General features: G+C 46.0%; 1 protein-coding gene across 2 annotated transcripts in view; it reads right to left on the bottom strand.

The window, feature by feature from the left end:
• Nucleotides 1-18,339, bottom strand: part of FAM135B (family with sequence similarity 135 member B) — a 272,851-nt gene that overhangs the window by 151,317 nt on the left and 103,195 nt on the right. For both annotated transcript variants that reach the window (XM_027972869.3, XM_060419990.1), the window contains exon 2: nucleotides 13,248-13,343. In XM_027972869.3, the coding sequence (XP_027828670.2) occupies nucleotides 13,248-13,324 (77 nt within the window). In that variant the 5' untranslated portion in view covers nucleotides 13,325-13,343. The remainder of the gene's footprint in view (nucleotides 1-13,247; nucleotides 13,344-18,339) is intronic.

Genomic DNA, 18,339 nt, shown 5'->3' with positions numbered 1-18,339 from the left:
AGCCTCGGAGGGCACACCTCAAGAAATGTTGACCAAACCAACTCTACTTTTCCCTTTTATATTTCAGGTTTCCTTGAAGATTCATCCTGAGGAAAGGAAGTCAAAAGCTTTTCACAAATGTCTGAAGGTTTATGATCGAATATATCATCACCTTTTCATCAAATATGTAGTTTTCCAAGATTCTCAACCATCTGAATCCCATCTTCTTTAGGAGAACATTTGTGATGGTCAAAGCAGCCTGGCCCACTGAAGTTAGGTTTACTAGAAAACATTTCCTGACATCAAGCACTTAAAATATGTCTTCCTTTCACTCCCACGGTCTTAGTTCTGGTCTCAGCTGAAGAAACTATCGATGAATCTCTTTCATGTTCCTGGAAGATTATTAGTGATCCTGAAATGGTGATCACAATCCTGAATCCTCCCCAGTTCATTTAATTACTCCTTGTTGGGCATAGCTGGGGCATCATTCGTAAGCTTAGAGAACTTGGGCTTGTCAACAGGCTGCCAGGTATCCTGGATGTGAGACACTGAGAGGCGTTCAAAGTCCCTGAGACGTGGCCGCAGCCTAGAGGAGGGAGTAATGCCCAGCCTCCCTCTGGCACCAGGACTGGACAACGCAAGCCAAGACGTCTGAGTTGGGCAAGTCCTTCCCAAGCTCACTCTGGACTAATGCCACTTGCAAAGTTACCGCCAACAAAACTAATGGTGTCTGTGAATTTCCTCAATTCGTCAGTCCCCGGGAAGATGTGTGGATGTAGAGGTCCAGGATGCGGGCTTTGGAAGGGAAGCCGTGTGGCTTCTGAGAAAGCGTGTGGGGTTGGAAGTGAGACAGACTTGGAATGGAAGCTGTAGTAGTCTACATGGCTTCAGTCATTATGTTTTACTGTTTGTCAAAGGCGGTTTGCTCATGTGTAAAATGGGAAAGATAATATCTGCTTCTCCAGGATAATTAAATGAAATGATGGAGATAAAATGCCTAGCTCAGTTCCCAGGATACTGCAAGGACTAAGCTCAGGCCAATTCATTTCTTGTTTCTTTTCCTGTTTGCTTACTTCCCCACCATTTGCATAGGCCGGGCCACCCATTACCTATTTGATATCTGCGTGATGAGAGGAAGCATAAATGGGGGGGGTGTGAAGGGATGGATATGTGGAGAGATGAACAGTCAAATCTCGAGAGAGGTGATTCTGTGGCCCCTTCTGCAGGCTGAGATAAGGAGTGTGGAGTCAGCGATGCAAAGCACGCACAAGAATATATGAGCTCCGCAGCAAGCTGGAGGCGGGCTTAAATCCTGGGCTGACACCAGCAGTAGGGCTCCTTCAGGCAAATTGTGTAATAACCATAATGATGATAAGGATAAATAATAATTGGATAGCTCAAAATCATCGAACACAACACACACACATGTAATTTTTTGTTCACAAAAACCACAGGAGGTAGATACTACCATTATCTGGCTTTCAGATGTGGAGAGATGAAGTCATGTGTCCAGGACCATACTGCCCTGGGGGTTTGGGATCAGGAACCCAGAATCAGATGCTCCGATACCAGAGCCCAAACATCAGCTACTGAGCAAGCCCCTTTGAATTTTCCTTGTGTGCTCATCTAAGGAGTGTCCTCAGTCATACGGCATCTCAAAAACGCAAACTAAAAATCCAATTCAACTTTCTTAATACAAATAGAGGGCAATAAATGTCACCCCAGATCCTTCACCAACATCAGCATTCATATTGCTTATTCTTCAAAAGAAGGCTTTGGGACAAAATGGAAAAAAGTAATGTACCATCCTCCCCCTACCCCCAGTTAATTCCAACTTTGGACAGTTTTGCAAATCTACCCTTGTGATGGATGGACAATGGCATGAAGGAAAAAGCAACCTCCAAGAGATGTTCTTTGGAACATTAGTATCACACAGCCCACTCCACATGTGTGCGCACACACACATAAATACACATGATATCATGAGTAGAGAAATACTGTTGCAAGGAACATCCCAAGAGAGGACTCTGGCAGGAGACCATGGAGGGATTAATGTTCCACGGAAGACACTGGGGATTTTTTGGTTATGAGAGAAGGATTATTGATTAGGAATCAGGAAATCTGAGATCCTGGGAACATTTTTCCACTCTGCAGCTGTCTATTACAGGGCAAAGCATCATTTCTCTGCACCCAGTTTCCTCATTCATATATGAGGCAAACTTGAAAGAGCTGATGGGAGAGCATCCCAGGCAATAGGAACAGACAGCACAAAGGCTCTAAGGGAGGGCCATGTCCAGTATAATCAAGAAACTACAGAGAGACTATTGAGGCCAGAGGTAAGCAAAAGAGGGAACGAGTAAGCCAGCCGTATGGACTTTGGCTTCATTCATAGCCAACTGGAGAACAGCGAGTTGGAACAGAGAAGCACCACCGTCTGACTCAGGCTTTGCAAGGACCGTGTGGCTTCTGCATTGTGAGGAAACTAGACATGGGCATGGATCAGTAGGATCAGCTGGGGAGATTATGGTGCAATCCTGATGGAACTTGATGGTGGCTAGAACCAGAGAGCTTTAGCAGTAGAGGTGAGAAATGTTATGTTCTGCATAACCTTGGACGATAAAGCCAGTAGGATTTCTGGATAAAGTGGACATGAGGTGTGAGGTAGAGAGAAGTCATGAGTTGCTCTAAGATGTTGGCTTCAACAACAAGAAGGATGGAGGTGCCATCAACTGAGATGGGGTTGTTTGCTGGAAGAGGTTTGGGAGGGCAGGAGATCAGGTTTGCTGTCTGGATAGATCAAGTTTAAGATGCTTTAAGACAGCAAGATGACGATGGATGGAGGACACCTACTGCGCAAGTGTGAAACTGAGAAGAGAGGAGAAACTGATGACCTAATAGGGAAGTCAGTAGCTTATAGGCGGGCTTTCTAGGTGGCTTCCTCAGAGAAGGCAATGGCACCCCACTCCAGTACTCTTGCCTAGAAAATCCCATGGACAGAGGGGCCTGGTAGGCTGCAATCCATGGTGTCGCAAAGAGTCAGACACGACTGAGCGACTTCACACTTTTACTTTCCAGGTGGCCATAGTGGTAAAGAACCTACCTGGCAACGCAGGAGACGTAAGAGATGTGGGCTTGATCCTTAGGTCCGGAAGATCCCCTGGAGGAGGGCATGGCAACCCACTCCAGTATTCCTGCCTGGAGGATTCCATGAGGGGCCTGGAGGGCTTTACTGCAGAGTCGGACACAACTGAAGTGACTTAGCACAACACAGCTTATAGGTGGTATTTAAATCCACTGGATCAGGTGCCCAGGGAGTGAATGTAGGAAGGCACTGCCAAACTGATTGGTGAAAACCTGGGCTACTGAAAGAGATGTATTTTGATAATAGATATAATAAGAGATGTATTTTAATAATAGATAATAAATATCAAGCACCGTGCACAGACCTCTGCTATTTATTCCTTGTATTCGGTAAGTACAGCTCAGTCTATGAACACGGGGCCCCTCTTGGGCCCGAGGTATCCATTCATCTTCTCTCCTTCCCTCTTCCTCCCCTGTCTCTAAACACTGGAGTCTAAAGATTTATTTCAGTTGGGGTAGACAGAGACAGGAAGAAATCCCATTTTGGCATGCACGCCTATGCTTAATCCTTATTGCTCAATCTATTTTCTCAATACCCTGCCCTAAGAGAGTATTAGGAACTTTCCCAGCTATAAATAAAGGACACCGGTTCCATTTCATTACTGTTTCTTATGGCTCTAGAGCTCACTAACTCATCTGAAGACAGAAATCAGGGGTGGGATCTGAGCTTTATACAGGCCTCAGAAGCTACCAGTCAATAGGATTTGGAATGCAAAGAGAAACTTCCTTGTCACAAGGCTCAGTAAACATCCCCTTCATCATCATGACTGGACTCAGGTAAGTAACCTCACCCAATGACTAGGATTCAAATGTATGAGTGTCAGCTATCTGTCAGGCAGTGCTTGCATTCTCCATGCTTCAGCCAAAGGATGTTTTAACCCAAATTTGATCCTCTCTTAAAACATGCCATACTCTCCCCGCCTATACCATCCTTGGGGCTTCCCTGGTGGCTCAGATGGTAAAGAATCCACCTGCAATGTAGGAGACCCATATTAGCTCCCTGGGTTGGGAAGATCCCCTGGAGAAGGGAACGGCAATCCACTCTAGTATTCCTGCCTGGACAGTTTCACAGACAGAGCAACATGGCGGGCTATAGTCCATGGGGTTGCAGAATCAGACACAACTGGGCAACTATCACTTACGCTTTTTTTTTCATGCTATCCCTAGAGGAGAAAGTTCAAACACCTTGGTCTGTATTTCCAGACCTGCCCCTCCAGCCAGGAGCCTTCTCTGTGTATCTTCCCCAACCTCAGCAGCATCAGCTCAGACAGGCCATCAAGTGATGGGTGACTGTGCTCATCAGCCCATCAGCCCGATTTTGGCTTGATTACACTGAACAGCAAACCTGCTTTACCATGTCAGCTTTAGGTGGTAGCTCTCCCCAGCGCCTGGTGCAGTTTCCCTCTATGGGACCAGTTCACATCACAGACCATGCACCCACCACACACACACACAAGCAGCTCCGACAAAGGTTCTGTCTGTTTCACTAGGGGCCATCTGCACCACAGTTGCATGGAAGGGATGCCACACATTTCTTCTTGAGAAGGATGACAACAGAGAAAGCTTTACTGGGTAGAAAAGGGGGATGGCGTCATGCATCTGGTAATGTACGTATGACTGATGCAGGGCACCCAAAACTGGCGCTCTGTGACAACCTGGGCGTGGGGTGGGGAGGGCAGTGGGAGGGGGCTCAGTATGGAGGTGATACCTGTATGCCTAAGGCCAGTTCATGCTAACGTATGGTAAAAACCATCACAATATTGTAAAGCAATTATCCTCCTATTTAAATAAATAAAATAGGACAACTAGCACATTCTTCAACTGAGGTTCAGCCCAATAAATATTAATCATATAAAACTCAAAAAGAAAAAAGAGAAGGAGGGGGCAAGAGATCATCTCTGAGGATTCCATTCACTGAAAGATCTTTTGTCAAGGAAGTGTGAATAGATTTGGGTAAGAAAATGCCTCTGGGGCCTGCCAGTCATTGGCCAAGAGGATCTAATTTCCAGTACATCATCCTCTGATTGTTCAAGGTAAACAGACAGTGTCAGGCAGCCAGGAAAGGAAGTCTGAGTGAGAGTTCCCCCTAAAAGTTGTGCTCTGAAGTTGTGTTGTTTGCGGAAGTGGGAGTATTTAAAGAAGTGGTAGTGGGGAGTGTCGGTCAGAACATCTGAGCACCTCTGTCTGCTCCAAGTGGAACAAAACAAGCCCAGCGGGGCAGAAAGCACGTGTGGACTCTGGGGTGCAGGCCACCCCAGGAGAAGCCCTTCACCTGGCCACTTGTACAAAGTCCAAAACTGAACCAGACCTGGAACTCCTGTCAGTCTGTGCTTCCTCTGTGATTGTGGATAACACTGCATCCTTGAAGAACTGAGGGCTTATGTGAGGCTCTTTGTAATGGGCTTCCCTGGTGGCTTGGTGGTGAAAGAATCTGCCCTCAATGCAGGAGACCCAGGGTCAATCCCTGGGTTGGATTTTACAGTTTTCAACCCCAAATACATTGCGGTTGACTCTAGTGGGATGAGACAAAAAAAGTTTCATGCAGTGGAACCAAAGAGACTTTTCTCAAAGAGAACAGAGAATGTCCCCCTTTCTTGGAACACACAGCATGCTGATGAAAGTTAAGTTCTATCTATATTTAGAAGGAGCTGCAAAGGACCAGCCTTGCAGGGGTGTCTTTTCATTTTCCCAAAGTTCCCAAACAGTAACTTCAGGGACCTGAGTGTCAGTCGCTGGGACATGTGGAGCCACCCAGACGCCAGCGACATGGGAGATTGTTACATCCCTACCGTTCACAAATGCTCCTCAACAGAAGGTGGAGATCTGCCTGATGCCATGAAGACTCTTAATCGGAGTTTAATTCCTCTAAGCTTTGCAAATGACTTCTGCAGAACTCTAAGAGGAGACGGAACAGGGATCTGGGAGTAAGTGGGGACGGTTAGGCTGAAGATTATGCCCTCCCTCACTTCACTGGATGATAAAAGTGCTTGGTCAATTTACATTCCCATCAACAGGGAGAGTGAAAGTCGCTCAGTCATGTTCAACTCTTTGTGACCTCATGGACTATACAGCCCATGGAATTCTCCAGGCCAGAATACTGGAGCGGGTAGCCTTTCCCTTCTCCAGGGGATCTTCCCAACCCAGAAATTGAACCCAGGTTTCCTGCATTGCCGGCGGATTCTTTACCAGCTGAGCCACAAGGGAAGTTCAAGAATACTGGAGTGGGTAGCCTATCCCTTCTCCAGCGGATCTTCCCACCCCAGGAATCAAACTGGGGTCTCCTGCATTGCAGGTGGATTCTTTACCAACCAAGCTATCAGGGAAGCCAACAGCACACCCTGTCCAGTAGAATCTAGAAAAATGGTACAGATAAACCTATTTGCAGGGCAGGGATAGAGATGCAGACATAGAGAACAGGCCCATGGACATGGGAAGTAGAGGAGGGTGGGATGACTTGGGAGAATAAGATCGGCATATATACACTACCATGTGTGAAACTGATAGCCAGTGGGAAGCTGTTGTATAAAATAGGGAGCTCGGCTCACTGCTCTGTGATGACTGAGGTGGGTGGGGATGGGGGTTGAGGGTGAAAGGCTCAAGAGGGAGGGGATATATGTATACACATAGCTGATTCACTTACTAGTACAGCAGAAATCAACATTGTAAAGCAATTATACTCTAATTTTTTTTTTTAAGGTGCTTGGTCAAAGAGTATGCATCTTCATCAACATCACCAGAGACTTAGAACCAAGGCGACTTCCCTTGGGGCTCAGCTGGTAAAGAATCCGCCTGCAATGCAGAAGACCTGGGTTCGATCCCTGGGTTGGAAAGATCCCCTGAAGATGGGAAAGGCTACCCACTCCAGTATTCTGGCCTGGAGAATTCCATGGACTGTATAGTCCATGGGGTTGCAAAGAGTCAGACACGATTGAGCGACTTTCACTTCACTTTCACTAGAACCAAGACCCATGGGGAAAGTTCTTCATTTTCAGGGTGTACTGTTTATGTTATTAAGAGGAAAGTGCTTCCTAGTTATTCAAGAACAAAAATGTCACGGTAACTTCTGAATAATGAAATGCATTTTATTATGTAAAAAAAGAAGCAAAACATCCAAAAATAGGGCACTGGTTAAATAAATTATGATGGAGTTATATGACAGAATTCTTTGCAGCTGTTAATCATGTTGTAAAGGGACACACAGGTGATGAAAAATGTTCACCACGTGGAAAGAGAGAAAACAGAGAACAAATTAATATCGCAGTTTTTTTTTTTTTTTTTGGCCAAGTGCACAGCATGTGGGATCTTAGTCCCCTGACCAGGGATCGAACATGTAGCCCCTGCAGTAGAAGCATGGAGTCCTAACCACAGGACCACCAGGAAAGTCCAATATTTTACATTTTTGTAAAGGAAAACACATGTGCATATGAAAGAATGTTTGCCCAGTGAAAAAGGAGAGGAAGAGGGATGGAGTTCTGATTACAAAAGTGATGACATGTATCATGAAAAGTAAGAAAAAGTACAAGGATGAAAATGTCACCATAATTCTTTCAATAGGCAAAACTGCTTTATATGTATCTGTGTGTGTGTGTGTGTGCCATTAAAAGTTAAAAACGAGAAAATGATGAAGTACATTTACAGTTGCTTTTGAGCAACATTTGACAACTGATGGGAATAAAAACAGAGCAGCTAAGGAGCTCACTGTCTTCCATCTACTCCTCTGACCCAAGGTGCACTCAAAGACCCTTCCAGGAAAGAAACATGCTGTAGTTCAGTGGCCTCTAGTGACGACAGTATTTCGCTAGCTGCCCGACCAGGTCAGCTCCAGCCCCGCAAGAACCAGCTGAGGACCATCTGGTGCAGATTTCAGTTGTGGCCAATGAGAGAGAAAGGCTAGGATGGGCCTAGCCCACCTTACCAGCACTGCCAAGCCTGGTTCTCCCTAACTAGATGCTTTACAAACATTACTCATGACTTCTTGTGTGTGTGTGTGTGTGTGGTTATTTTTAATTGTGTTGTGTTGTGCCATACGTCAATATGAATGTGTATTGTGTATTGTGTTGGTTTTGCCATACATCAACGTGAATCAGCCATAGGCACACATAAGATACTGCCAAACTAGAAACAGGCCAGAGAGTCAGTGATGAGCCCATGGGTTCCCGGCTCATAACAGAAGATGAGGAAGCAGACCTGAGATCTCTGACTCTTAGACCAGATCTATGTCTCTGCTTTTTCCTCCATACCAGGTTCATGACCACGTGCCCTTTCGCTCCCCTTGAGTGGCTTGAGTGAACACCGCAGTGAGCACAGAACTGAAGGGGCCTGCACCGCCCACCGGCTTTCTGGTCCACCTTTACTCCTCCAGGAGGTTATCAGGCCCTGTGGGTGGCTCTGAGCTCACAGAGATGTTTCAATCTCTGCAGGCCAACTCCTAGCCCCCTGGAAGAGTCTTTTCTCTACAGATCTGCCGAGCGTATCCTCAGCCAGGGGTTAAGAGGATAAAAGGCTTAGAGCCGTAGGCTTATGAAGTCACAGATTCAAAGTGGGAAAAAAGTGGGGGAAAAAAAGTGGGACAGGGTAATTGTTAACAGGAATGTGGATTTGCTAGAAAAGTAATCCGGACGGTCCAGCTGCATAAGCCCGTGGGTGTCTGACGTCTGTTCCCTCTCCATAGGGATTTTTTTTTTTTTAATGCCATTTCATGGGGAAAGAGAGATCAAATTTTTATTATAATAATATCATGGAATTTCACAGAAAGAAAGACACTTAAAGATCACTGAGTCTATCTACTCTCCCTTGTGCTAGATGGAACCATTGGCAGCAAGTGATAAAAGTCCCAAATCAAACCATGTGTAATCCCTCCTCCCTTTCTAAAGGTGGGAAGGACTGAAAAGGACGGCAACAAATTTTAATAAGAAAAGTGAAGAGTGGGATTGTTTCTGGCAGAATCAGACAAATCAATTCATTGATCTCTGGCAAGCAAAGATAATTGTATTTCTGAGTCTATTAAGGCACATCAGGGCTAGTTAGCTAATTTCACAGGGAGCTTAGCTGTCACTGGGCATCAGGGTACAATGGGAAATGTCAGGGCAACAACACAAGACGGCATTTTCTTTCAGGAGCCACTTGACTTAGGAGTGAACCGTTTTCACTTCAGCAGAGATGAGGAAAGTGAGTTTTTTCAGAGGGGATTTCAACCCTAATATTTCTATGATATTTAGGCTTACACATCAGGTCTTGATTATGGGTCCTTTTTGTGCAACTCTTCTGTGGGCAGGATAAAATTTACATGTAAAATCATCTAAAACTTCTGGGCAGAAAAATCTTCTAAATGACGTTGTAAAGAAGGAATGGAGGAAAGACAGGAAATGAAGCTTAATATCAAGCAATGAAAACCTTCACACACATTACAGTCGTGTGTAAGTGAGTGGATGACAGAATAAAACATAAAAGATACTCTTTAGAAGCAGGGGAAAGAGGATTCACAAAAACTGGGCTGAACAGAGTAGGTGAATATCAATCAACACACAGAAGTAGTTTGGCGAGGAGGTTATATTTGAGCTGGAGCTTGCAGAGGGTAGAACTGTCAAGGCAGCTATTAATATCAGGGGCAGGAGGGTCTGAGCACAGACAATAACATAGCAGAAGTTTAAGATCAAACCACTGAGAGTCTGAGCACTGGGCTGAGAGTGAGAACAGAAGGAAGCTGGGGGGGGGGGGTGTTTAAACAGGGAAGCAAGATGGTAACATCAACCCGTTGGGGTAATAACTCCACTATCCATTCTGAAGGAGATCAGCCCTGGGATTTCTTTGGAAGGTATGATGCTAAAGCTGAAGCTCCAGTACTTTGGCCACCTCATGGGAAGAGTTGACTCATTGGAAAAGACTCTGATGCTGGGAGGTTTGAGGGGCAGGAGGAGAAGGGGACGACAGAGGATGAGATGGCTGGATGGCATCACCGACTAGATGGACATGAGTCTGAGTGAACTCTGGGAGTTGGTGATGGACAGGGAGGCCTGGCGTGCTGCGATTCATGGGGTCACAAAGAGTCGGGCATGACTGAGCAACTGAACTGAACTGAACTGAACAGTGTGAAGGACAGACTGGAAGCCAGGATTCACAGGTAGAAGGGACTATTTGGATAGCTTCTATTCGATACCAGTTTCCCTGTTAGCTGCTTGCTCCGCATGTATTAACTAAAGCAGTTAGCGCCCTACCTGATCAGATTACCCCACAAGATGGACTTTGTCATCACCATTTTAGAATGATAGCTGGTTCATGTTGTCAGAGCCTATACATGGCAGAGCCTGACTTCAAAGCCAGGTCTGACACACAGCCAGGCTCCCCAGTGCCTCCCCGTCCTGTCTTTTTATCAGGATGAGCCTCACCACCAAGCACAGAGGTAACCATTCATGAAGCTTTTGACTGGTCTCAGGAGATGCTTTTCCTTTGAGAATTCACCTTAGCCCTTAGCCCTAAATTCTTGAGCTCACCTCCGTGTAGACTTGAGATAAATCAAGTTGATTGTTCAACATCACCAAAAAGCAGTATACATTCTGGAACTAGAAAAACCTAATGATAAACATAAAAGTGCTGTAAGCAAGTAACTCCCCGATCAGGACAAATCCCCAGTCAGTATTCTCAGTCCTGTAGCCATGTGATTTCCACACAGCATCTCACACAACACAGCATCTCACAGCAAACCAAGAGTGGGGGAGGTGGCTGGGACCTCCCTGGTGCTCCAGTGGCTAAGACCCCACGCTCCCAAGGCAGGGGGCCTGGGTCTGATCACTGGTCAGGGAACCAGATCCCACACGCCACTACTAAAGATCCTACTTGTTCTAAGACCTAGTGCAACCAAATAATTTTTTTTTTTTAAAGAAGAGGGTTGTCTATCTTGGCAGACAGGGTAAATGAACTGGCATATCTGGACAGAGGCTCAAGAAGCCTCTCATTAACTGGAGAAACCAAGTGGAACACAGATTACCACAGTCAAACAGAGTTCAAAGAAGGACACGTTCCTTCTTCTCCAAGCTCCAGCTCTATTCCCTACCATCCAAGGACAGCATGGAGCACACATTCCCCAAGCCCACTTTCTCTCTCTTTGATGACATCAGGAGATCATCTGCCACCTTTCACCCAGGCCCCCACTGAGCCCACGAGGTCTGGATGGCAGGCATCACATCCCCATGGAGTGCCTGCTAGGAAAGTAATTACATTTCACATACACAGGGTGCCTGGGAGGTTCAGAGCAGAAAAGTCCTTAACCCTTGAGCTCCAGGGGTCACGCCTATCAGGAACTCCCCTGGCAGAGACAGAATCCTGGCTAGCATCAAGCCCAGCCTGTCCGCAGCTCCCTGCTCACAGAACCCAGGGGGCTGGGGACCATCTACATCAAGGTCTTCCTGCAGATGGGATCTTAATGAAGTGACGTGAAGTCGCTCAGTCGTGTCTGACTCTTTTCGACCCCATGGACTGTAGCCTACCAGGCTCCTCCATCCATGGGATTTTCCAAGCAAGAGTACTGGAGTGGGTTGCCATTTCCCTCTCCAGGAGATCTTCCCCACCCAGGGATCAAACCCAGGTCTCCTGCATTATAGACAGATGCTTTACTGTCTGAGCCACCAGGGATGGGATCTTAGGGATCTTAAAACTCCTGCCATCCCCTCCTGAGAAGCCTAACAGACTTCATCCAAAAGTTGCCCTGGCCTGTTCCTGAACGTAGCTAAACTGAAACCCACTCTCAAGCAACTCTGATCATACAGTTATGCCCCCATCCACACTAAAGTGTGCCTAGATTTCCACACTCCTTGACTCCATGAAATAGAAGCATTAAGAGCTGAAAGAAAGCTGAGTCTTCCTTGCTCTGGGAGATGACATGGACCAGTGGTCTCCAAGCTTCAGGATTTGCATATTTACCCATAAAAATATTTTCAGGCATGCAGCCCCAATATATGTGTGTTTATTTATATCATATGCATGTACAGTTCTACTCATAAATGGTATGTGTTATAAAGATATTTAAAAGATAAGAAATATGATAATTGATGGTTTAAAAATAATTATTTTATGTGTTAATGGAACACATAACTTTTTGTAACATATACAATAATCAAAATATCTATAGCATATATAACATAGATATACAGTGGTAAGTATACATACGGTGATATACAATTATAAAAAGTATATGTATTATATATAAAATATACATATAAAAAGAAGTAGAATAGTGATTCAAAGTTCTGGTTTTAACTCGGCCAATTCAATATTAGATTTTGTCAGTGAACACAGCTAAATAAGATGGCTCCCCAAACCATGTGGATATGGCAAGAGGAGTACCACAGGCTTACTGGATAACTCGTGATTTCCATATTCATTTTCATCCAGTTTTATCTCCTGCACAGAGCTCTCTTTGTGCCCTGGATGTGCCACTTTGAACTGTCTTGCTAACAATAATGATTTCACACAAGCCTCGGTCAATATCTGAAGGTCAATAGACAGCTCAGATGAGGTGCATTATTAATAATTAGGGTTACAAATCCATATGTGAGTTCACATGCCTCAGTCTACCAAGTGCTGGCTCTGATGAACTGTTCATTCTTTGTCAGTGTGGGATTCAAATGCCAAAGTCAGAGTACAGCCTCAAAAAGTGAACCCAGCTGTATTTTAATTGTGTATTTTTAAAAGACATTGTAAATTCTCAGCTTCTGAGCGATCTGGGTACAGGTTTATGATATGTGGTTTGGTGAGCTGGCCTCTACAAATATTGATCCTACAGACACCTTTTTATCAGAGTTACACAGGCAAGCTTCATTTCCAATCAATTCACCTTCCTTAAGTGCTGACTGACAGATGTCATGGGAATAGCAAGTAGGTAGAGGTGCAGCAGGAAGAGAGAAATTAGCATTTGCTGGTCTTTGTCAACTTATGGCTCATTTTCATGTGCACTAAAAGTCTGGGTTTTCCACTTGGCAAGAAAAAAAAAATCATACAAATTCTTTTCTCGTGAATCCAAAATTCCCTCTGACGTCTCCTCACCAGCGTCATCTCCTGCCAGAGGAAAAGCAAAACAAGAGAAAGCAACAAACAGCAGTATAAAGAAGCACGGTCAGCGAGAGCACACTCACCCTCTCTGAAACAGATCCACATTGTAAAATTTATGCAGCTCTACAGAAAACTCAACCGTTCCTTGTACTTCCGACATGATCTTCTTGGTTCATTACCTGAAAAAACAAGAGGGAAATGAAGAGCTTGAGGTCTCATCAGCCAAACACAGCCAGCCTGGGCTTCTACAACTGGACCCCAAGCAGCACTGATGCAGACGGACAAGAGGGTCTGGCCGATGGACCATAATGTGTCCACTGGATGTCATCACTCAGGGGGGCTCCTTTCAGAAGAAAGACACAGAGAGAGGAGATGACTTACATGATGCCAAACAGCTCACACTTCTAAGAAGTAGGACTCAGACCCAGACACCCTAGTTTCTAAAGCTGGGCTAGCCCCCTGCCCTTCCTTACCTTTCAGGCACTACCATCTGGCTATGAGCACGCACATAATGACCAACAGTGCAACAATCCCTGCTCTACTTGTGTGACCTTGAGCAGGTCACTGAACTTCACCCAGCCTCAGTTTCCTCATCTGTAATGGAAGGACTGGTAACAGCGCAGAAGTCTCACAGATGATGGGGAGATTAAATAAACCTGCCCCTTCGCACGGCTCCTTGTTGTTGTTCAGTGCCTAAGTCATGTCTCACTCTTTGCCACCCCAGGGACTGCAGCACACCCCAGGCTCCCCAGTCCTTCATTCCCCCCTGGAGTTTGCTCAAAGTCATGTCCATTGAGTCAGCGACGCTATCTAACCCTCTCATCCTCTGCCGCCCCCTTCTCCTCCTGCCCTCAATCTTTCCCAGCATCGGGGTGTTTTCCAATGAGTTGCCTCTTCCCATCCAAAGTATTAGAGTTTCAGCTTCAGCATCAGTCCTTCCAAGGAATACTCAGAGTTGATTTCGTTTAGGATTGACTGGTTTGATCTCCTTGCAGTCCAAGGGAGAGTCCCAGAAGAATGCTGGGATAAAAGTTCTTGCCCCATATGGCAGATAAGGAAAGAGATCAGGAAGTCTCTAACCTGAAGTCCCTTTGTGACTTTAGAAAGTTCTAGTGGTGTGTGCTTTCATCAGCAGCCTCTCTTAACTACCATGTGTAACGGGACAATACAAGCTACCTAGGAGGAGGCTAAAAGGTAATTACTTGAAATTCCTTGCAGTTGAGCAGGTTCTGGGGGGACTGTTGCTGCTGCTGCTAACCCCATAGACTGTGGCTCACCAGGCTCCTCTGTCCAGGGGATTCTCTAGGCAAGAATACTGGAGTGGGTTGCCATTTCCTTCTTCAATGCATGAAAGTGAAAAGTGAAAGTGAATTCATTCAGTCATGTCCGACTCTTAGCGACCCCATGGACGGCAGTCTACCAGGCTCCTCTGTCCAGGGGATTCTCCAGGCAAGAATACTGGAGTGGGTTGCCATGCCTTTCTCCAGGGGATCTCCAAGGATCAAACCTGTGTCTCCTGCATTGGCAGATGGATTCTTTACCACTGAGCCACCTGGGAAGCCTCAAAGAACATCATGTTTCTAAATAGGTCATAATAGTAGCTGGCATGATCTTGGAAAGGGAAGAGAATAAGGAGGGAGTAAGAAGAGATTTGGTCTCTCTTGGCTGGTGAAGGATGATTGGCACCTGCTTCCTTTCAAAGGGCCCCCTCTTTCTGCCCCTCAGTTGACTGAAGTACCAGACCACCATTGCTGGCACTCAGAATCCAACCTCACTGCAGGTAATGGGGTCATGCTATGCCAGACCCAAAAATAAGAGCACAAGGGATTAACTAGGCTTTAAGATTTAGTAACTAAACAACGACAACAGCTTTGTCTCAGCTCCGGCCAGAGTGCCATCTGGGGCACCATATCTGAAGACACAGGATTCCACATACCACGTTAAAATGCAGTGGATCTTAGGACCCAAGCTCTATAAATTCTGCAGGATGGAATTTCAAGCTGATGAGCCTGAAAGGCCAAACTCAGAAAATGTGTTAAAAACCTATTTTCCTAATGGGTGAGCCACTGAGGCATGCCCCAGTCCTACAAAAGGCATCAGAGCCAGTCAAGGTCAGAACCTGCTGCTCAGTTTCAAGGCATTTCTAGTAAAAGCTCAGTGGAAGGACCGACAAATAAAGCCATTCTGAGCTTCATTTCATTATCACATTAAACAGGAACCATGCAACTTCCCCTCTTTCTCATCACCTCTCTCGGTCTCAATTCTAGAAATACTGCAGAGCTGGCAAAGGTGTCTGATACACTTGCTTGTAGGTATCAGTTCCCATAGTGCCTGAACCTTCTGTGATCTCTGCTCCTGGGGGGAAGGATCAGGGGGAGGGCAGGAACCGGACACCTCAACACCCACAGGCTCAGGGATTTCCGTTCACTATTTCATACCCTCCTCACATCCTCTCTAAGGCAGGTAATACTGACTCCGATGCACAACAGGTGTTTATCCATACCACACGAGGGAAGAACACTGACCCAGGGGCCCACAGCTCTGCTTTCCCAGTGCCATGCCTCACCTGCAGAATAGCTAGTGTCTTGTTTTAGAGCGGGGAATTAACATTTAGAAGAAAAAAAAATAATACATAGAAAATATCATGCAGAATATTTTCTCCTGGGAAGTCACAGCCTACCCTCCTACAGTTCGGGACTAATAGGATGCAATCCCGGAAGGTGTAGATGCAAACACAGTTTCTTGGTGAGAAGCTGCCTTTGCCTTTTTAACACGACATGGTTCATTATAACCCAACACCCAGTAATTCAATGAGCGTGATGAGCTCACGTTCAAAATATCAGCTTTAAAACTCCACATTGATTGTGCTGGTAACCACTAGGTCCACACTGAAGGAGGTGCAGGAATCTGCAGGAATCCAAAATCACTGGCTCTATTTCCAGCCCCCTCCCTGATCTTTCTGAGGCCTAGAGAGAGCTCAGTGGCAGCACTGGTTTACAGGGCTGGCTCCCCAGGCCCGCAGCACCTGGTTGACCAGATCACCATCCTCTTTCGGGACCGTTTCCACTCGCAAGTGAAACGGAGCAGGACCCTGTGGTCCTTGCCCCTCCCCGATCTGCCCCCACGTCATCCGCCTGCCTTTTGTCTGCGGAAAATTTTAATCAAAGATTAAATTTAATCAGAGAAGTGGGAAATGGGGAAACCAAGGAAATCAATCACAGGAGCCTAAATAATAATAATGCGGTCATTAAGCATAGTCAGGGCCTTTAGTTCTTTCTGAAGGGCCATAGGCAATAGCCTGGGCCATATCCCGTGAGCTGTCTTATAGATACTAAAACACCAGGTAGAGAAGTTACCTACATGATGACCAGGACATAACGGCCACAATTCTGAGAACTGGCCGCAAAGAAGTGGGAACAAGTGCACCCCGTTAGGCAGTGATTAGGACTATTAACTGTACTAATTAAATATTAATTAGGAAGACTGTACCTGAAACCACCAAGATGATGCTGGTCAGGCCACTGATGACCAGTTTGAAGATCTCTGTTAGAGATGACTATGCTGTTTCTGCACTTTGTCTATAGAACTCTCACCCCCTGCTTTTGGGGGTGGGGGTGGGGGGAGGTCAGAGTTTGGACAGATGTCTGCCACCCTCCTCCTGCCGCCCACCTCCAATTGCCAACATCTGAAATAAAGCAAACTTTCCTTTCTACCCACCTGGCCTGTTTATTGGCTTTTGAGAGGCCAGCAGCCAGACCCCACACACACTCTTTCGGTAACACAGGCACAAAACTCTCCTCCCCCTGCACGTCAGAGCTGAGTCTGAATCCCCTCCCCTTAATTCTTACATCCTGAGAGATCCTGCCAGGCCCCATCTCTCCATGGGTACAGTGAAAGAAAGTCAAGCGCATTAAGGAGGTTCAGAGGATTGAAGATTATCAGGTATATAAAGAGCTTCCGTCATTTTCTGACAAATCGTCAATCATTCATCAGTGGAAGCAGCAAGTATTTTTATTTCTGCCTTCAACACCACTGGCAGAAATTCAAAAGCCCCCTCATGCAATGTAGACCCAGTGAAGACTCATTCTCTCTTTTTCATATTAGAGGTTCTGGGGTCCCTGGAGGCCTGGCCTCCATGTCAATTAAGGTGGAAAAATTGTTTGCACTTTTCATTGCAATGTTTCGTAAATGTTTCATTAGTGACTTACACTTTCAGAAAATGTTTCAGAACATCCTCAAAAGCCTCTGAGGAAATTTGTTAAAAATATTAAGGCTATTTTGGAGAAATACCACGATGCCAAAACCTCATTAGATACTGCTTGGAAACAAATCCCTTTACAAACACGTCTTCCTTTAAAATGTAATCTTTTCCTTCAAACATCAATCTTCAAAGTGTGTGGCCTTTGAAAGATTCAGTGAAAAAAGGTGTGTTGATCTTAATGGGCATCAGCATTGACTTTATGAAAAGGGCATGCAAAGTTACTGTGCTCAAAAGATTACCCGCCGTAGAATTACAACATGGCGAGTGGAGACGGTTCAGGAAAGGACCATCTGATGCTACAGAGCAGAAAGTGAGGACAGGGAAGGCATGCCAGAGCACAACCCAGCACGTTCCAGGGGGACCCGGACACTCTATCAGATCCTGCGGCTTCCTCTGGTCTGAGAGAAGCAGCAGAAATGGTCCTCTGACCTCCCGTAACTGCATTTAACTGCATTCCCGAGTGCCCTTCTCCCCAGGCAGTTTTCTCCCGGCAGCCATGCTAAGGAGGTCGATAGCTCCACTTTTCTGCCCTGTCACTGCAATGGGAATCAGCTCTGCGTTCAAAGAAAACGATCTCACTGGGAATGAAGACCAGCACCTCTTCATTGGAAAGGGAGCCTCACCTACGAGGAAGGCTTGTGCCCTGCTTCAGGAGCACCGCAGCTGCATTATATGCCGACCTTGGGCCTCACCTCTGAACGGGACCTTGGCCCAGGCAAGCAGCACCTCTGAGCCTCCGTATTCACACCCGGAACGTGGACCAACACCCCGCTTTCAGGCAGGATTGCTTAGGATCCAAACTGGAGCATCTCCTGGAGTGTTTATTCCTTTCAGACACTGGGAGCAGAATCAAGCACAGGGACCCACCCAGAGCACCAGGGATAGACAGACAACCGTGTCATCAGAGGACACAG

The sequence above is a fragment of the Ovis aries genome, chromosome 9 (genome assembly GCF_016772045.2).
Source record: "Ovis aries strain OAR_USU_Benz2616 breed Rambouillet chromosome 9, ARS-UI_Ramb_v3.0, whole genome shotgun sequence".
NCBI lineage: Eukaryota > Metazoa > Chordata > Mammalia > Artiodactyla > Bovidae > Ovis > Ovis aries.
Note: the sequence above shows the minus strand (reverse complement) of the source record. Positions and strands in the feature narration are given on the sequence as shown.